Raw genomic sequence first — 21,458 nt, 5'->3', positions numbered from 1 at the left:
TAGGAAAAACACTGTACATAACCATTTGGAAAACTGTAAAGTGAACACTGAACATAGTCCTAGATAGCAGAGGAGGCATTTCTGTTTGGCAGCCACCTACTGCCATCACTGAGTCAAGTTTCCAAAGGTTAACCTCTAACTTTTGTCGTAAAACCTTAACCTCCCACTCATGCAAAACATTTTCTCAGTGGTGAACCTACTGGTTTCCCCATCTCTAGGTACTGATTTCTTATAAATGTCTCATTTTAAATAAGTATGACAATTTTGAAGCTCAGTCAGATGAGGAAAGTGACTGCCACAGACGGTACGGTTTTAAGTCAGAGCGTGGAGGCAGTGAGCATAGAACGATACAGCGACGATTCTGGTTTCTGTTTTCGCTTATATTGACAACTGATGTGGAAGAAGAAACCCTTCACCTGCTCGCTCTCTTCACCACCACAAGGCTTTACAATGCCAGGAGTCCATCTGAGAATGATGATTGATTACAGCTGCCTGCGGGTGGCCAGTCGGTCCTGCTCTTGTGCGCTCTGATCCTCGACATACGTCCTTTACCCTACTTGAAAAGAGAAACTGTGAAAGTGAAACTTTTTTTCGCTTTGAAATGTTGGTTTTGTAGTTCTTTACACACAGTTGATCCACTTGCTCTTTCTAAAACAAACACTGGAACATGTGGATCCTGCAAATATGAGGATCTTGGTTATAGATTAAATATTGAATGGGTCATTGCGTGCATTGTAATAAAGTACTTTACAACAATTTTAGTATTTGACTCAAAGTGAAATACTCACCCCTTTATGTTGTTTCATACCTATTTGACTTTTTGGTAACACTTTACAGTTAGGCTGTATTTGTAAACATTAGTAAATGCATTAGCCAACATGAATTAATAATGAACATTATAGTTTTTCAGCCTGTATTGATCTTTGTTAATGTTACTTGATGCCAAAACAATTATTCGTGTTAATTCATGGTGCATTAACTAATGTTAACAGCTACAACTTTTGATAGTAAATAGTGAAATAAACATTAAGATTTTGGTTAATAAAAGTGTTATCAAGTTCCTTGCCATTTATAAGAATGACAGAGGTACAATTTTTTTAACCATTTTTTTTAAAAAAAGACCAAAGTACCAACAAAGTGATCCATAGAATTGCATTAAATTTGATTGTCCTTTAAATGAAAAAACAAGTAAGCTTCGATCTCTACGTGTAATTGAATTTTTTTACATTGTTGTAGGGTTTGATTTCCAATTTTCTCATTCTGCGGTACCATAACACACACATGTCGCTTACCTTCAAATATTGAACACTTAAAATATTTTTAAAAAGTACAAATTACATTCACAATAATGTACTGTATTGTTCATTTGCACACACATTAGATCCTAAAAACATTCATATTCATTTGCAGTTTTGAGATTTACCTCTGTGCCCTTTGGAAAACATGCATAACTCATTTAAATATGACCCCAAACGTTCTTCTCAATAGAAAAAAGTTTATAGTTTCTCTCAGCAAGGCCACAGGTGCAGGGGCCAGAGATAAGTAAGACATTTTTAAAAACATACTTTTGAATCAATCACGAGATGTACAGTATACAGTATATAAGTTGCACGGGAACATTTTTAGTAAAAGACAAATTTACATTGTGTGGGTCAAAATTATAGATTTTTCTTTAATGGCAAAAATCATTAGGATATTGAGTAAAGATCATGTTCCATGAAAATATTGTACATTTCCTACCCTAAAAAAATATAAAAACTAGATTTTAGTAAATTGATGGCCTGCCACAGTGCCCATGAATAACAACTTCAAAAGCAATTTTCTCAATATTTCAATTTTTTTGCACTTTCAGATTCCAGAGTTTTAAACGGTTGTATCTCATCCTCATTGTCCTATTCTAACAACTCATATATCAATACAAAGCTTATTTATTCAGCTTTTACATTTCAAAAAATTGATCCATAAGACTGGTTTTGTTGTCCAGGGTCACAAACGATTTGGTGTGCATCCAATTCAATGTATTAATATGACCCAGACGCAGATACGAGCAGACAACTGCTCTACAGTGTCACCTGACCGGAGCATCCAGCTGGGCGGAACCGTATAAGCTTGAGCAGTAGACTACAACTGTAGAATCTATTGAATGAGAGGCAGCCATGCGATGCAAATGCCACTGTGCTTACAGACATCTCTGAAGTGTATTACCGAGACTGAAAGCAGAATAGTATTGAGGTTTTCTTAAAGGGACAGATCGCCCAAAAATGATATTTCTGTCATTTCCTAATCTGTGAGAAATTGAAATGCAGATCTTCTTTAATTTTTTAACTTAATTCACAAGAACTTCTATATGCTGAACTACGTTTTACAAATGATCAACTTCACTTCCTCAGTGACATCCTTTCGCTTATAACATAACAAACAAATGACTTTAGCCAAACGTCAGATTATTAGGCATGCAACAAGTTTATAGTGGCCAGGGCTGTTCATTTTAAAAAAAGTGGAAATGAGAAATGGATACGGATGGAGACTCAGCTCCGCAGTAATTCTTTGAAACTGTCTATTTTTGTGTTCCATTAAAATAAAAATACATGTTTGGAATGACGTGAATGGTTACAAAAATATATTTGCATGCGTGAACTAGTTTGCACGTAACTTTGTTCTAGCGATCTATAAAACAAGTGTGACGATAAATGTGATTTCCATCACAAATACTGGGTTTGTTTAGCATCACATCCCTTACAGAAACATTCCTACATGTTACCCTAACTGCACAACCTCAGGACACAGTGACTTCCCGCTTACCTTCCCTTCTTTATTGCATCTTCATCTCCCCAAATCTTTTATAAATGATCATATTAAAGATCCACACACAGACTGCTGCCAACTGCCCTTCTATTTCAATGTCTGTTCCCAAATAACTGTAACAAACTTTATGTGTGTAGAAATCTTGACCCCAACAGTATGTTCCTGCAGCGGCATCAATTCATTTCTCAGTAATCTCACTGCGTTTTATGTTTTCTCTTTTCACAGGAGGATGTTCCCCTTCCTCAGCTTCAACATCAACTCATTGGACCCTACGGCTCATTACAACATATATGTCGATGTGATTCTCGCTGACCAGCACCACTGGAGGTACCAAGGGGGCAAATGGGTTCAGTGCGGAAAAGCAGAAGGAAACATGCCAGGTACCGAGCATACACACACAGCGGCTTTTCTAGCCACAATCTGCATTTAAAGCATACAAAAAAGATAAATGTCTTTATCAGCCTGTGGTTTTCACAGTGTGAGTGTTTTCTGAGCAATGCAGAAAACTTCACGTCCCCGGATCACTTTTCTTTTGTGGCTAGAAGTGCATAGTGCATGAGTGTTTCAGATACCACTGTACGCCACAATCAGAGGAACTAAGCGTGTGGCCCACCACAAAAGCTCTGCAACTGCTGTTTAAGAGTGATCGCATGTTAGCGCCTGTCAAATGCTTGACATTGCAGCCAATTCCAGTACATTTTCAAGAACAATTTTTCTCACGGGAATTCGTGAAATTGTCATGAACAGTGATCTAAAATGTCTTCATCATCAACACAAATTTCCCCCTTTTTTAGTGTCAGTCAGAACGCAATTTTTGCGTGTCACTCAAGCACGTACTTTAAGATGTGATATCTTTCATATGTTTAAGTACTGGCTTATACAATTTGATGGGAATTCATTCCTGTTTTACAAGGTGGAACATTCGTGTGAATTCCTATTTCCTACGATCTTATTTGTATGTTTTGTTATGATATGACTTTTAGCATTTTTAGCAAAATTAGCCTGTGCGGCTGCGATTTTAGGGTTTGAGTTGAGCTAAGGTGTAAAGTGTTTGCGACTTTTTTTGATATCTGGTTAGAAATATATATGTACATACACACGCGGTCTGTGTAATGTAAAATTGTCGTGCTGGTGACACGAAAAAAGGTCGTGTTGAGTGACACGAAAAAAAGAGGAACTTCGTGTTGATGAACACAAATGAATAGATTTACATTTCGTGACAATTTCACAAAGTCCCGAGAGACTGTGTTGATATACATCAGTTCTTTAGCCATATCTAAAATCAAAATATGCCTCTTGTCTAATTATGAGACCTAAATATTAGCAAAATAAATCAAGTACATGAATATTTTTATGGCTGATGTAATTTCTACTCACCAAACTTCATTGCAAAAATAATCGCATCAAATGATTTATTACTTAAGAAATAAAATAAATTAAACTTTCTCATACTATATTTATCATCTATTCAGCTTGAATTGTCATGTTGGGTTGAGCATTGAACAACCCAACATGACAATTCAAGCTAAATAGATGATAAATTACATACTTTACTTTGTAAACATATTAAATGGATAGAAAAAAATACTTTATCATCATTTTAATGGTTCTTTAAAACATTAATAATAAACCCTTTCATTTATGAATTTTGGCGGCTTTAAGGGATACGGTAATTCACCCCAAATAAAAAATTCTGTCATCATATTTTGGAGGTTACCGAACAACGGCAGCCAATTCACTTCTATTGTATGGACACAAAACCAATGCAAGTGAATAGGTACTGCCGTTGTTTGGTTACCAACAATCTTCGAAAGTCATACAGATTGTATGTAAATGATGACAGAATTTTCATTTTTTTGTGAACTATCCCTTCAAGTGAGAATTTTTGTGCTTTTTTATTGCTCTTACGAATGTAAAACAAGATTTTAACTTTTTGACACACATTCACAGAGATCCAGTTGAGTCAGCATTAATTTTGATTTTGATTTTGTTTTTGTTTTATTTACTTTAGCCCTTCTCTGTAGTGAACTTATGCAACTTATGCATTACATGTTCTTGTAGTTATGGCCATTTTCATAACATTGTGGTTTTTTTTTACAGGAAACAGAATGTACATGCACCCAGACTCTCCCAACATTGGGAATCACTGGATGAGACAGGAAGTTTCCTTTGGCAAACTGAAACTCACCAATAACAAAGGCAGCTCGAACAATGTAGCACAGGTACCACTCACCAGCAAGGTCTAACAATACCATTCTCAGATCTGAGTCATCTATGTTTACCTAAAGTACATTAAAAAAATACTAAACGTAAAATAAGATATTTCTAACCTATAGTTTCTACCAGCAAAGTTAAAAGGATACTCCACCAAAAATACATTTCTGTCTTAATTTAATCACCCTCAAGTTGTTCCAAACCTGTAAAAAAATATTTTTACCGATAAACACAGAGAAAGATATTTGGAGGAATGCATGTGACCAAACAGTTCTTGGCCCACCATTGACTACAATAATAGGAAAAATTACAATGGTAGTCAAAAGTAACCCAGAACGGTTTGCTTTCCTACATTCTTCAAAATGAAGGAAAGGATTTTTTTCCTACCATGGTAATCAATGATGGCCAAGAACTCTTTGGTTATAAGCATTCTTCCAAATTCTCTTCTGTGTTTTCTTTTGAGCAAAGAAATTGATGCTTGCTGATTTGAAACAACTTAAGAATTTTCTTTTTTGGGTAAACTGTTCATAATATAGGCTGCTCCTGTAATGCCACAGCATATCTTTACACCCTCTCTAACAATTGCATTTTCTGAAACACAGATGATCGTGCTCCAGTCACTTCACAAGTATCAACCGCGTCTACACATTGTGGAGGTGAAGGAGGACGGTACGGAAGATCCCTTCCTGACCTCAAAAGCTCAGACGTTTGTGTTTCCAGAGACCCAGTTCATCGCCGTCACCGCCTATCAGAATGCAGATGTAAGTAGTGTCAGTAACGTTATCTGCTGTGGGCTTATTTTCAAATGAATCAGCATAATACCCAGAACGTACAGCAAACACAGTGTAGGATGAAGTTGTGATGTGTCTGCGCCTTGTTATGTTTTGGAATGAACACTGTGAATTCGGAAGCTGTTATTTTTAACTTTTGTAAAACAATTATAAATTTAATGATTTTCTAATATTTCTTGGTCTCTTTCCTGACCCTATACTTCCTGTTCCCATGTGACATTACTCTCTCTCTCTCCCTGCCCTTTTTCCAACCCCTTCCACTGCCATTTGTTTCACAGATCACTCAGCTGAAAATAGATCACAACCCTTTCGCTAAAGGTTTCCGGGACAATTATGACACGTAAGTAAGCTCGGAAAGAATTAAATAAAGCAAAAGTGGTCTCTGTGGAGCACTACAGAAGATTTAAAATTCTCACATAAAGAAACGTTTAGCAACGTTGTTGAGAAAAATGATGTTGGGAGTCCATAATTAACAAAGCATGAAGCTATATTCCTAAGACTGACTTGTTATTAACATTTCAGAAGGACTTTAGTCAGTTGTCTTTTTAACCCTTGCTTTTCCTTGTGCAGGTTGTACGCACCACCTGACTCCGACCGCCTTACGCCATCCCCAACCGAGGGTCAGCAGCTCCTCCCAGGCACCTGTTTCCCCCATCAGCCCTACCTCTCTGACCAGTACATGAGCACCGTCCCTCAGAGTCGGTTCTACGGTCGTGAGCCGGTCAGCATGGCCCAGCAATGCCCCAAAGACCCCGTTGCAAGCCCTCACAGCCGCTGGTACCTGCCCAGCCAGCAGGGGGTCCCGCCCAATTTTAACATGTACGATGGCGAATACGCTTCAAACAGTCTCTACAAACCCTTCCCTATTCAGACTACCTCCCACCACCCGCTGAGCTACTACTCCGAAAGCCCCTTTGCCTCCGGTCCGGTGTCTGGTGCCAGCCCGGGGGCTTGGAGTTCGGGAAGGCCCTCGCCGCAGTACCTCAACCATTCCCATCATGGGAAACCTGGGTCCAGTCTCAACTGGCTTCGAACCATCTCCACTCCATCCTCAACGTCCTCTCCATCGGCAACAAACTCCCGTTTCCATCCTTCCCCGTCATTACTGGAGCCCCAGCATCAGCCCTTGCTCCAAGACAAGTGCAAAGAGTCCGGGGAGGACCCTTGGATGGAAGCCCCTTCGGTGAAATCTGTGGACTCGGGTGACTCGGGTCTGTTCGAAGGAGGAGAGAGCAAGAAGAGACGGGTATCGCCGTACACATCCAGCACTGAGAATTCCCCTCCAAACCGAGGCGTGGAGGCATGCGAGAAGGATAACTGCAGTGACGCGGGCTACTATGGCTTCTACACTCACTGAAAAACAGATTTTCGTGAAAAGCGAGGAATACAGCCAATTCGATTTTTGAAAGCACAAATGAAATTTTATTGATGCAAAACATGAAATAGGTTTTGGTCTCATAATGGAGACCAAGGCACCATCCGATTCACAGCATTTTGACAATGTGAAGAGACTCTAACTGGTTCTCTGTATAGTGCCAGACATTACAATCATCTCTGCTTCATGTTTGGTGGCCCCTTTGTGCTTTGTGTGTCAAGTGTTAGTTGTCTGGGGGTAAGGTCACGTGGAGGTGTTCTGAAGGTCACCGTAAGAGCCGAGACGATGTGACTGCATTGAGACACTTGCCTGAAGACACACACAGACAGACCTGTTCGACTTCAGACGCTCAAGCAGCTAAAGATTTCACACCACACCTGCTGACACTCCCCCAAAGGAACTGTCTCGTCCCCCTCATCAAACGCAGACACGTAAACACCTCGCTAAACCCACGCATCACTCTTTCACAAGGACACACAAACATACGATCAAATAGTTTTCGCCACATTTCTCATATGTCCTTAAAGCGACCGTTCACCCCAAAAATGAAGATTCCAATGTAGTCAGTGTTATGTCGTTCAAAATCCTTGTGACTGACTTTCATATATTTACCCAGAATGTCCAAACTGCAGCTATAAAATAAAAGTGGATGGGGACTAGCAGTGGTCAATATTCACTACCATTGTTAGTAAGCAGCTTTTTGAGCTCCGCACAATGGAAATCAATGGGCTCCAATGTTGTTTGGTTCCAGCATTTTTCAAAATTATCTTCTTTTGTTTCCTGCAGAAGAAATACAAGTCATAAAAGTTTGGAGTGACATCAAAGTAAGAAAATGATGAATTTTTTTCTGTGTTTGGTCAAATGTCCCTTATACATTCTACTTTTGTGCATTTTTCAAAGGCCAAATTTTGGAAAGCATGAGCAATAAGCACAAAGCCTAGACCACTCAGACAACACATGCTGAAATGAAATAGCCACAGTGTCTAAAACAGCATGGCTCTATGCACCAGCTGCGATTCTATCTTTTAATAGACAGACATATTTTGGTTAAAGGAGGTCATACGTTACAATTCATACTCTATTTACTTTAAAGAACAGAGTTCACATATAGTACTTATGTCTTTTCCATCAGTCCTCTTGTAGGTTCAAGCACATAAAACTGCACAACACCTCACAAGAGCGATAAAAAGTACAAAGTGAAAGAAAGTTAAAGGTTAATAAGTCAGAGAGGACATTAGTGTACAGACTAGAGTGCAACTTGTTTTTTTATAGTTTAACAAATGTCACCAAATAAAACTAAAATCTTTTAAACCATAAGCTAAGATATCAGGATAAAAAGAACTTAAACATGCAAAAATGTATAATCTAAATATGTATTCATTTTAGCTAGGGCAAAAGGTCACCCAAAAAATGTTCCACATTGGCTTACCATAGTAGGAAAGTAAACATTACTATGGTCAAGTCGCTCGACCTGATTTTGCCAAGTGGTTGATGTCCTCGGGACAACAAATTTTGTCATATCTAAACCTTAACCAAACCCCAACCCTAACCATAACTTAACCCAAAAGTCAGAGGGAAATGAAGTGAAAAACAATGGTAGAAGCACCAAATCCTGGTTGGAAGATTACATTTAAAAGAAGCTTTAAACTTATTTCTGAAATCTGCTTGGTTGATGTAAATGTTGTCCCAGTGTCAACGAGATGTTGTCCTAAGGATATCAACCACTTGGCAAAAACTGGAGAGCCAGTCAAGTCGATGGGGGCCCTTTTTGGAGAAAAATTCCTCTAAGGTCTTCATAAAATAAATGAATAAAATTATATTCTACTAAGCTAAAAGCTTCTTCATTGTTTTAATGTCAAGAAGTAAAACTGATTACTCGTAAGGTGCTTGTTTTAGGCAAAGCCTTGTAATCCTAAGGTCTCGATAGTTAAAGTCAGGGCGAGTTTGATTAACTCTCAATCTGATCTGACCCGTAACCGGGACAAACTTATAGCAACAGCATGAAGCCTCAAGGCGTCACGCATGACAGCATGCAGACAGACAGGGTGGAAAAATGGACACCTGGCAGGGGCTTCAGACTGACTAGACATCATCTTTATTCAAACAACGGAGTAACATGCAAACAGCCCACACATAGACGTCAATGACACAGAGGAAGAAAAAGCCTTTAGTGTGAACCTATCAGGCACAACTGGCGTTCAGAGGTGAGAATGACCTCAGATTGATAAGTGGGTGACAAAACGCCACAGCAGAAGCCCACAAGCCCTCGCCAAACATCATAATCGTACATGTACTGAAGTTTCCTGCTCCTTCCATATGACACACAGTCAACGTATACCCTTACATGCACATAAGCAAGGGGTGACAAATAAATTGAGGAAATTTTTAAAAGTCAGCAAACGGACTCTAACTGCCTCTGTCTTTTATGCGTGTGATGCAAACCCAAGTGAAAAAAGAGAGTAAACAGATCTAGAGGCAATCGTGGCATTATTTTACAATGCCTTCACTGGATTCAAAAGCCATGAATAAATATCAGTAATACGTGCCAATAATTATTTATGCCGACAAACAGGTAAAAGACACTGGTTTAATATTCTGTCATTTGTAAGAATTATTTTGTTAACGGGTTTAGTCCATTTAGATATTAGCGTTTAAAGTGACAAATAAAAACAATGTGGTTACAAGAGAAATAATACAATCGCAGACCATTTGAAATTTAAAGTGCAATTAAACAGTGTTTCTATGTTAATTTAAAAGGTGTATAATTCATGTTGCTGTATGGTTACTTTTTGTTTTGTTTTTTACACTTGCACTAAAACTTTTTTTACTGTTGGTGTGCACTTAAAGCAAATTGTCTGTTGTGGTCTTATTAGTAATGAATCTATGTTTTGGCTGACCCCTGGTGGACATTATGCTCCTCATATCTTCAAGTCAATATCAGGTCTTTCATGGAACCTATTTATAGTATGTTTTCAATGGCACCAACTGATGTTTGAGTATTTTTCTTTTGAGTTAATAGCGACAAATCTTAATAATTAAAGAGGTGTCAAATAAACATGTATTTCCTCAAGCACACTGAGCCTCAGATACGGCAGAACCCTGTCAAAATACTGTAAATATTAATAAATGATGTTTTTGATTTATTCTAAATGTAATAAAGATGAAACTATACTAAATTAAGTTTGCATTTTCTCTCGATTTTGCCATTGTGATTTACAATGCAGCTCATGGCTTTTTATTATTAATTGTACATTTGTACACTGAGAATGTTCTTAAACAGTATTTTGGCCAAGAGTACAAAGAAGCGTTTCCAAAAAAAACAACTTTCATGTAAGACTTTAACTGTAAGCAAAATTCACTTATCAACAAACATAATATAATGGCCCAAAATATAAAATATAATGACACTTGCTTTACGAAATAAAATACAAGAGGGCAGAGCATACATCTCACCTCTCCTTCAGTGTAAGTCAATGAGGACCAGAATTAGAATTAATCCATTTAAGGCTAAATCCTGCTCAGGTTGAGCCGTGACTCTAACAGAAGAAATAACAGACCCATTAAAAAGTTAACCAAGAGTAAATCTTATGTTTAAAAAAAGAGTTAGCACGCATAAATAGTTCTTGATCTTGGTCTTCTTGTTTTTGGTCTTCATTCGGACTCCACTGAGATAAACTCTTACGATTGTCTCCATTGTCAAACAAGTGCTTATCTGAACGGAAAAGCCATTTAGCGTAGTTCATTGAAATGTGCTCACACAACAGGTGGTTAAAACCAAACATCTCCAGAGCTCAAGTACATCTGCCGTTCACCTTATAGTTTGTAATCCGGGTTTATATTTTATCCAAAGCGGAAGACAAGGTCACACTGTCCACAAGAGTTTATGTCCTCACCAACAATTATAAATGTATCCCATTCCTGTCGGGAAAAAGCACCATCCTTGCTCAGTGGAAAAATCCCAGAGCAATTCATCCATGCACCCAAAAGCTTCAAATTAACACCGCTTTTCTTAAATCCAGTTGAATTCATCACATGGATGTCCTCGTTCTGCAGGAATCTACCTTTACCACATCTCCAAGTTCTTCACCTTGGAAAATCCTGGGTTCTCCCTGATCTTCCAATAAGTTCCATTGAACAGCCACACTTCCCTTCCAGCAGCATCTAAGGTTTTCCTGTAAGAAAGAGGGCATTCAAAAGTTCAGTTTTAATTATTCAGATCAGCTCCATTCTGATACAGTTGTTAACTAACCTGAAGAAGCGAGGAATGTGTTCCTCTCCTTTCTTGGCCAGAATCTTCCGCCTTTCTCTTTGTTTTTCCTCCACCTCATCCTTCTTTTTATCAGTCTCATCTACTTTTCCCTCTTCAAGTAATCTAACAGAATCAACACAAAGCACTTTTTACACTTTTATTCTAAGCGACTTACAGATAAGGGAAACAATGGAACCAATTGAAACAACATAAGGACAACAAAAAAGTGCAATAAAACTGGTCTCATAAAGCCTACCACAGTATACTTCTTTTTTTTGACAAACACAGTAAAGCTTTATGTGCTGTTTAGCGACAGGTTAAGAAGTATATTATACCACAATAACACTAAATAGAAAAAATTGACACTTGACACACCAGAAACAAATATACATAAAACAGTTACATGAAAACATCCATCAACTACTACTGGGTGCCCTTTGGCAAAAGTTGTCTACATAGAGAGTCTTCCAGTATTTGTGCAGTTTGCAACAGACTATCATTTACAAAAAGTATAAGGGACGAGACTAACATATGTAATATATTTGTAACAACATTAGTTAGCAAGTTCACCTTTGGTCTGGGCGTAAACGTGTATCTGTAGGGGGCAGCAGAGGCTTAAGTTCATGGGTCAGCTCATTCATTTCCATAGCAAAGCTAGAGAAGCCATAGTAAAGCATGTAGTTCTTTGGCTGTGGATCTACAAGAAAGTATAGACAATCTCATGTATATTATCATATATATCAACATATGTTATTACAAAATGCGCTTTTTAATATCCCTGATCTGAGCTTTCAGCGTAACATTTGGCTCTTCTATACTCACTTGGCTTCCAGATACATTGTGGGTTGGGCACGGTGTCACAGAAGATCCCCTCGTGCCAAAATCCACCGAATCGATGAATGACCTTACCAGTCTCATCAAGAACTTGACCCAGCACTTCATTTTTGGATCCATCTGAACCCCAGTAAAGAGACTGCGAGCACAAAAAAATGATTGAAACGCATAAAGATCAGTTGGTGGATCAGTTTAATAAAATTAAGTAAAAAGTCACATCAAAAACACACCTTGACAAATGTGATCTTACAGGTGCAGACTGAACTTTCCAGGTTGCGGATGATGACCTCGCCATAGTGCTCGAGGTATCGCTGCTGACTGAGGACATTGTGGATGCATGTCACCACTTTGTTCCATTCGTAGTGGTCCCCGTACCTATGTGTACAACAAAGAGTTGTAAAACACCTCTCACTAGTAATCTGAATGCCGTTGACACCAAAATCAAGATACTTGCTTTTTTAAAATCACATTCACCATCCCAGTTGGCATGATCTCCAAAGACTTGCCCCAAAACTTGTTCTTCCATCTCTGGTCTGTTTTCAGCATGTAAGATAATGAACACATTCCATCAACACAGTGGAATGTGATTATTCATTTCAAACATCGACTAATTGTTTAGGTTACTCATAAGTGTAACTAGGCCATAAATCATACCCTGCCAGAAACTGAAATTGTTGGAATCTGCATGACAGGCCGATACGGGTGGATGATGTGAAACCTGTGGACAAACACCGAGTTAACAACTCCATAACAAACTTCTATGATGACCACTGAGGACGGCTACTTACCTGCTCGCTAAGGTAACGGAAGCCACGGTCCTCTCTGATACACTCAAACGTCTCTCCCAGAACAGGATTGAAGGGTTTGTAGCGATTGCGATATTGCGCTGAGGCATAGCCAGATATGGCAAAAGCAGCAATATAAACCTAAAGAGACAATGTATTATTAAACTTCAATTGTTCAAAATCGATTTCAAAAGGCTGGTGGCTGTGTTAAAAGTATTAATACAGAACAAACTATGCAAAGGAAGATATTTTGATGAACATTGCTAGCGTTGGCCGTCATTGATTTCCATTGTATAGACACAAAACCACTGTGACATTTCTTAAAATAGCTTCTTTTGTGTTCCACAGAACTAAGGGTCAAGTTTTTCATGACAAGAGGGGAAAATATTATAATTAATAATGAGCATCTATAAGCAATCATTACCATTCTGTGATAGGGGTCATCAGTATGGTTGGCTGTGTCCAGTAGCTCAGAGTATTCCAGTTCCTCACAGAGTCTCTGCAAGAGACAAACGGGTTCATTCAGAGCTGCCGGCATGGAGACGCGAGACAGGTCCTTCCCTATGTTGTTGTAGAGGATGGTCATCAAGCCAACGTGACTGTTGTCAGGACAGACCGCAGGCAAACTAGTACGACGTCCAGTACATTTGTTGGTGTTGAGTTTAGGTGGCGCCTTTGAGAGACTGGCCCGGTACTTGCGTGAAGCGATTGCTGTGGAGTTGATTTTTTAGAAAGACAAATGTTAATGCAATACACTATATAGCCAAATATATGTATGCACACATCAATGTCCAAAAATACTGTAGGGAGCTGGGTCTTTCCTAAGAGCTGCCATTTTGTCTTAACTGAAGGTGAGGGATTTTAAAGACCAACCTATTTATTACTATTGGTCATGTAGAGTATTTCTTACTGGTGTTATAGGTCACTTTTCCCATTTGTGACAGAGAGCATATGTTCACTAACCATGAGCCTCATCAGGTTCTGAATTAATGGACCCGTCACTCAGACCGGACTCATCGGACATCTCGGAAGAGCTCACACCCACAAGCTCATCACATGCATCAAAATACTCCGCTGCCGAGTCAGCAACTGACGGTGCAGAACTGCGGACTGAACCAAACTGATGGAAGCAAACACAGGGATGCAATGTCAATTTTTTAATAATAATTGACTACAAGACATGGGACAAAGAATGTCCCAAAACTTCTATTCGTTTCTTGAAAGCTCAAATTGAGCATTTCTAATTGATCTATACATACAGCCACGTAAAATGTTTGTAAAAATTAATCACAGATCTTTACTTTGTCCAAAAATCAGATAACATAACATTTTATAAATAAATTGATGAATTTTAAGTGGAGATTTGAAATAGAGAGAAAGAGAAAAAGAGAAATTGAAATCTGTTTATAAACATTTAAATACTTTTGAAAAATGTATTATATTACGAGATGCAAAGATATGTAAATTTGGGCCAATAAGGATAACCGATAATTCTTTGACATTTGAATCCAATGACCAATGTATTCTAAATATTAATCTAAGATTTTTGAGGATGAAACAAAAGGCAAAAAGTGGCCGATAATTTATGATTTTTGAATGGACAAAAATGTATTGTGCATCTCTAATTATATTTTCTATGCATATTTCTACATCTATTTTACTTATTCTTTACTATAATTTGGTCCAATACTGAAAGGTGAGAACGAAAAGCCATATTAAATAAAATAAAGCAGGAATTAAGAAATCATAATTAAACACCTCTAAACATGTCCAACTGAATACACTTGGTATTCAAACTTAAAGTCTTTTTGTCCCTGTACTCAAGACTCACTGACTACTTAAACTATGACAGTACAAAGGAGCCAGTTTGGCATGTGAAGTAGGTGAAACCGTCCTCATCTAAACAGAATGAGGAGGTAGTGGGAGGAGACACAGATAAATCAATGCATGAAACTGGGTGAGTAGGTTCTGGTACGAGGAGACACACCTTCCTTTGTAGCACAGTGCGGTAGGAGTCTTCAGAAGATTCAGAGGACACTGACAATTTGTGGACTTTGGTGTGACGGGAATTAACATCTAACTAGAGATATACATAAACAAATCTGCAGTGAAGCATAACATCTAAAGCAACAACACAGTTTCTAGCATTAAAGAATAGCTAGTACTACAATACAGACACAGCTCAAGTAAATACATTTACTGTGTACACACATACACCAGAAAATTTCAGGTAGAAGAGACTGCACTATGGATATTTTACCTCAGCCAGGCTACAGAGATTGTTGATCTGTGCAGATGTGGTCTGGTGGAGCTCTCTGCTGGACCAGGCGTCCTTAAGCCGCAGGCGCTCCTGAGCGAGAGCCTCGTGTGCAGATCGCAAAGAGGCATGAACTGTGAAAGTAACACACATTGTCAGTAAATGCCTTCTGAAGACCTCAATATTATTAGTGGCATTTCGTTCATGATCATTTATAATATTTTTAGCTTGTGCTTTGAAAAATTATTTATAAATGTCTCATGTCTAACCTTTCAAAGACATGGAGCAGATATCCTGATGAAGCTTCTTGCCTTCTGTTGAGGTGGGGACTGTGGGGACATGTGGGGTCAGCTGGGTGGAGACGTAATCTGGGATGCAGGGCACAGAGGTTCCCAGGTGGGAAGAGCTGTTTAGGTGGCTTGATGATAACTGAATTGAATAGGAGGATAGAGAAGAGAAAGGAGACACCTCACATTAGCAAGGGTAAAAAATTAACTGTAGGAATATGTACACGCATGCATTCCTTGGCAATAACTACATTTAGGCCATATAGGACCTAGAGTATATAAACACTAGTGAACAAAATCAACTTGTGGGATCTTAATTCAAATGTGTTATTAGAGATCAATTTAAAAAAATATTTAAAAAAAGAATTCAGTGTTTCGTAGAGTGTAAACTGAAGCTCAGCTTTGGCATTTTTATTTATCCATCCATCCATCCATCCATCTTCTTCCGCTTATCCGATTTTTATTTATGTGTACTGTATATTTAAATAAACTTATTTCCTAAAACAAGTCCAATAAATACCATAAAAGTAGAATTTTTACCATATAACTCATACCTGTGTGCCTTAAAAGCAAATATTGTACAAACTTGACCTCTGGATATCACTTTTGGCCACTACTGTAAATATATGGTGCCATGGTATTACCCATTCTGCAATATTTTTTACAATGTTTTTGTAAAGTCATCAGCAGTATGTTCACTTACCGATTTAGTGATCCCACGGAATGGCTTCATGTAAAAAGAAAGTTAAATTACTGTGTTTAAAAGCTCAAATACAACAAAGACTCAATGATGAGTCATTTCAAACCATGGCTGCATGGGTCAAATATGTACAAACACAAACATTGTGTAAAATTGACCAAGAACATCCTTATTCGACCCAACCACGGGCTGAAACAACCCAGCACAGTGAACATAATATAACACTGAAATTTTGGCATATTCCATTGTTTTCAAAACTTGGAAAACATGGAATAATCCCAACAGGAGAGCAAGATTACAATTCCTTCTAAAGCTTTATTTCAGCAGCCTCACCGTTCCAAGAGCTTCAACTCTAGAGAGCGTGCGAGAGTGACCCCAGATCTTGCCAGGCTTCTTCTTGGGCTTGTCTATAGAAAGATTCTGTAATTCAAACACATTACATTGTGGCAAAGTTTTTCACAAACCTTTAATGGTTGTCATCAACTGGTTTATTACAGACCTGCATGCTTATAATCCGTTGAAGGTCTTCGTCATTCACTGCTTTGCCTGACTCAAGAGAGTGCAGCTTCTGAACCTGCCGATGAAGTTCATTCAACTCCAGTTGACAACGGTTAAGCTCTAAAAAGAGAAAGAAGTATTACATTGGCTAACCTGAGAGCTAAATACTCAACTCGGCTTATGTCTGTTTTAAAGGCATACTGATAATTCTGTTTTCATTTACACCTTTGAGTTGTTCCAAATCTGTATACATTTATTTATTCTGATGAACACAGAAAAGATATTTGGAAGAATGCTTATAACCAGACAGATTTCCCCCCCCATTGACTACTGAGTACTTTTTCCTACTATTGGAGAACAAAGACCTTTATACTGATTTGAAGCAACTCGAAGGTGAGTAAATGATGACAGACTTTTCATTTTTGGGTTAAGTGTCCCTTTAATGTGTGATTGCTACGCTAAAAACCAAAGAAATTCAACCGTACCTTGGCCGCAGACGTCAGGCTCTTGGGTCTGGAGCCAGGCTGACACTTTTCCATTGACAACAGGATTACTGCAAGGCAGATTCGCTTTTTGAGTTTCACCCAAGTAAGATGCAGACGTGCTCTAGAATTAAAAGCAAACATGTGGCTTCCATTAATGAATTAATAAAACTAGTTCACTGATAAACAAAACGACCACCATTGTTTATCCAGTCATTTCACTCTGAATAGGATAGAAAACAGCACATGAGTTCATAACAAAAGTAGCAATGAATGAGCAATGCCAAAGTTTCGGCTATTTAACTCCCTACGAAAAGCGGCAGTATTAAGGGAATATTAACAGTCACATAGCAGGACAGGATGAAATCTTTATAACCTGTACTCATAAATGTTTTACTCACCATGTCCGGCATGGCACTGTTTTTCTGAGATAAATGGCTACTTTGGGTCAGGGCATGTAGAAAGCCATTGTGAACGTGTGCAGCCTCGTTCTTCTTAAACATTCTGTGGGCACTCAGCTTGGTGACCCATACATTATATAACTCATGACTTTTGGCCTAATGGGATATTAAAAGAAATTGGTTTTACATATGATAAACATTATAATTTAAACAATCAAACATTAAGAACATTATGTCCAAAGGTCATACTTTCAAGTGATAGAGATTGTGTCCAGCATCCAGATCTATGCGTCCTGCTTTTTTGTTTACTGACATAACTGCGAGACTGACATCCATTGAACCATGCATCTTCCCTTTGGAAAACTGAAAAAAAAAAATGTTTTAAAACAGTCTGGATCCAAGATATGTGTGATTTGTGAAAAAAATAAAGGATCGTTATGCTTACATCATACTGGTTTTTAGAATACCGTAGGGTCCCTTTATCCAGGTAAAAGTATCTCTAAAAGTGTGAATTTTTGTTAGACAAAACTGACCAAAGATATTCTCATTGTTGAATCTTTGTTTTATTACTCTATTTCAATATTCCTCATACCTTATGCCATCCTTTCAGAGGCCACTTTCTCCTCTTCATCAGGTACCCTTCACAAATTCCCCGAGGATTTGAATCCTGCATGCTCTCTCCGATGAGATTCATATCTGGAAAGTCATCCATCACCTCCCAATGTTTTATGTTCTATAAGGTAACAGATGAGAAAAAAACGGAGCAATGATGTAAACAGGGTGTTTCCCATTTCCAGCACATGCTTGTGACACAAATAATCGCTATGAACAAAACGTTACAGCTGAGCTTCTTAGAATACATAAACTAGTTGGATTGCCTTTGACACCACCTGATTGGACACTTGCAAGATGTTGAGGAACTTGTTTCAAACGACCCAATTCTAACTTCTCACCCACCAACTTAAGAAAAATATTTGGGTGTGTTCAAAAATAAGTACGTTAAGTACGTCTAAGAAGGTACCAACCAGACGCGAGTGGCGTGATGATGCTGTGCTGCTGCTTCTGGAATGAGTGGGTTTATACCAGCCGGCAGATGTCTTCTCCACACCGCTCATCTGTGATGGGTTGTGGTCCGCTGAAGACCAGTGAGGTTCCATTTTGACGATGTTCTCTTGTGAACTTATTAGCTGAGCTTGATATGTCGATAAGCTCTGCTAAAGGTTTACTCTCATTGTACACTAGAGCACGATATGTCTGTAAAGCAGAAATGTTTTATTAGTGAGAACAAGATTGTAGTATACTTCAAAGTATAATTTTATGAACTTAAAAATGCCCTGCCGGCATTGAAATAGTAAACTATCATTATAGCTATAAGTTATAAGCTATAAGTTCATAGTTGTAACCTAGTGTCCTCAAAGTTTACAACTGTTATACTCAAGGTACTTAGTAAGACTATCCTTAGTATATAAACTAAGAAGTCGGTCGATTTAGTCACAGGTAGTACAGAAATAGTACGCTTATAAGTATACTACTAGTTCATTGATATTGGTAAACAATGTTACATAAATATATACTTGAACTTTTTCATTCAAATGAACTTGATGTATACTTTTTTCGTAAAGGTTGTTGGTGTGCATATTAAAATTAATTGAATCATATTTTTCATTTTCTATGCTTGGGCAAAGTAAATACATTTTTACATTGACCAGCAGCAGCATGTCTAAATATGGTTATCTTACAGTAGAAATATATCTAAGAGCCTATATTTCCAGGTCTATCTAAGGCCCTCTGCCCTTTACTAGATCCCACTGGTCCGGTTCATTATTTTCAAGATACTTAAATACTTGTAAGTATTTAAGCAAGGAACATATACAAGCAGATTCTAAATGCAGTATAACAAACTACACTCATAAGAAAACAAACGCAACACACTCCAATTTACATAAGAGAAGTCATATTAAAGCTATGACGTGTAGCGCAAGGAAACACCCGTTTTGACATTTTTTATATAATGTTAATTACTAATATTAATGATACATTTTATAGAAATGAGACAGATTATAGAAATAATTCCTTCTGAATGGAATGCCATCTCAGGGTGTGATAGAAACCAAACATGTTTGCTAAAGCCTGCCGCTGTTTTGATCCTGACAAGCTTAAACCTGTCCGTCCAACTAAGGTTGAACCAGAATAGTGTCTTATAATAACAGTAGAATTCATATTTATGTTATAAACCACCAGACAACATAAATAACATAACTGGCACAGATAATAAGTACATAAATTCAAGATATTCAGGCAGGTGGAAACTAATACACTGTTGATAAGTAGACTATAAGAATTGTTTACAAAACGTTGTATTCATGATTGTTAGTATCCTTAAAGAGGTAACATCCTTCATTGAAGAGGCTTAACGTCATTAAGCTAATTGGCTTTGAATATCCTTTTTTAGCAGCACTTGGTAGCTCTTTCACATAGACATGAAAGGCCACCACTGCTACACAAAACAATACAAATTCTAATGGTTTCCATTACAGATACCATTATGAACCATCAGGTTTACCATTAAAATCATAACAAAATTAGTTTTGGGTTTAAGTCCAACAGGATTCAATTCAATCGCTTTGGTTCCCTTCCGCTAGTAACATCTAAGCAACAGAACCCAACACATTAGAGTCTCAAAGAACCATATTTCCATTACCCATTATAATAATGACATTATTTCATTTTATTGTCGGATTCCTGCTGTGCATTCTGTTTTCAGCAGAGACAGCAAACAAAATGTATAGCAAAAGAAAACACTTTCGTCCTACCAAGGATAATTTACTAGATGTTTGATGTGAATCACATTTACATTCAGATTTAATATAATTGAACATTTGCATGCACAAACTTGAGTATTTTGGCAAAACATTAATTTAAAATTGACGCTAAAAAAGAAATCATGTTGCAGAAACCTATCTATCGCCACATTTTTACAAGACGTGTAAGAGTTTGATTCCAAAATGAGATAAATCATATTTTTTATTGTGCATTCCAATTAATATCAATCAAACTGCAGCTGGTTTGTTTTACAGCTAACTAACACAATAAAAACATGATAACGTAATAAAAGAATGGTTTTTTAAAACATTTTTTAAAAAGAGTTATCTCATTTTGCGTTATCTCATATTTGCGAAATTAAAGAAACGGATAAAAACGAGCCTTCAGGTTTGGGGAATTAACTACGATGTCACACAGAAACATATTTTCTTCAGAATTATATTTCGTAACGCAAACATTATTGAACAATATTAAGCTGACGTTAGTTATTTCTCCAGTTCTCCTCGCCGGACTAAAATGATAAAAGCAAACATTCTCCTCCGTTTTCAAACAGAAAACGAAACCCAACTTGTAAAAGTGTTTATATTATAACCACAAGTGACATTCTACTCTACAATTATATCAAAGGTTTACTTGCATTACATGCACTCACCTGAGACTCCTGCTTTTGACCAGTGTGTGATGTATTTCAGAAGCATCTTCTCGACCTTCTGCCATTGATAGACTCGTGCGTCACACTACGTGACGGGCCAGACAACCAGTTTGACCACTGTTTTAAGATGCAAGAACGCATCGACCTATATTGCATGCGTATACCAACATTCAGTCAAACAGAGAGCTCCTGAACCGTCCTCTACCGGTGATTTAACATCCTCCCAATCATTATCCGCATTAGTCTCAAAGACTGGAGGAATTACATGTACCCAATTGGATCCTTAGTACCAGCCATTCTGATTT

At 37.8% G+C, this 21,458-nt stretch overlaps 2 protein-coding genes across 3 annotated transcripts in view; one reads left to right on the top strand and one right to left on the bottom strand.

Moving 5' to 3' along the window:
- Positions 1-7,844, top strand: part of tbx21 (T-box transcription factor 21) — a 15,481-nt gene extending 7,637 nt beyond the window's left edge. Inside the window, exons 2-6 of the mRNA XM_056770668.1 lie at positions 3,031-3,185; positions 4,906-5,027; positions 5,622-5,780; positions 6,089-6,150; positions 6,381-7,844. Coding sequence (XP_056626646.1) covers positions 3,031-3,185; positions 4,906-5,027; positions 5,622-5,780; positions 6,089-6,150; positions 6,381-7,167 — 1,285 coding nt within the window. The 3' untranslated portion in view covers positions 7,168-7,844. The remainder of the gene's footprint in view (positions 1-3,030; positions 3,186-4,905; positions 5,028-5,621; positions 5,781-6,088; positions 6,151-6,380) is intronic.
- On the bottom strand, positions 7,204-21,458 carry osbpl7 (oxysterol binding protein-like 7). Of its 2 annotated transcripts, XM_056770666.1 has the most exons (23): positions 21,154-21,458; positions 18,704-18,932; positions 18,271-18,411; positions 18,124-18,177; positions 17,928-18,041; positions 17,679-17,834; positions 17,281-17,401; positions 16,797-16,915; positions 16,631-16,717; positions 16,301-16,324; positions 15,580-15,739; positions 15,314-15,444; positions 15,041-15,133; positions 14,017-14,173; positions 13,478-13,764; positions 13,057-13,194; positions 12,923-12,986; positions 12,723-12,801; positions 12,499-12,643; positions 12,257-12,407; positions 12,005-12,131; positions 11,435-11,557; positions 7,204-11,357 (listed from the first exon to the last, which is right to left on the bottom strand). In XM_056770666.1, the coding sequence occupies exons 2-23, from the start codon at positions 18,833-18,835 to the stop codon at positions 11,249-11,251; spliced, it is 2,712 nt and encodes a 903-aa protein (XP_056626644.1). In that variant the 5' UTR covers positions 18,836-18,932; positions 21,154-21,458; the 3' UTR covers positions 7,204-11,248. The 2 variants fall into 2 exon arrangements, with proteins under 2 accessions (XP_056626644.1, XP_056626645.1); XM_056770667.1 differs by lacking the exon at positions 16,301-16,324.

The sequence above is a fragment of the Triplophysa dalaica genome, chromosome 17 (assembly GCF_015846415.1).
Source record: "Triplophysa dalaica isolate WHDGS20190420 chromosome 17, ASM1584641v1, whole genome shotgun sequence".
Classification (NCBI taxonomy): domain Eukaryota; kingdom Metazoa; phylum Chordata; class Actinopteri; order Cypriniformes; family Nemacheilidae; genus Triplophysa; species Triplophysa dalaica.
This window is presented reverse-complemented; position numbering and strand designations above follow the sequence as displayed.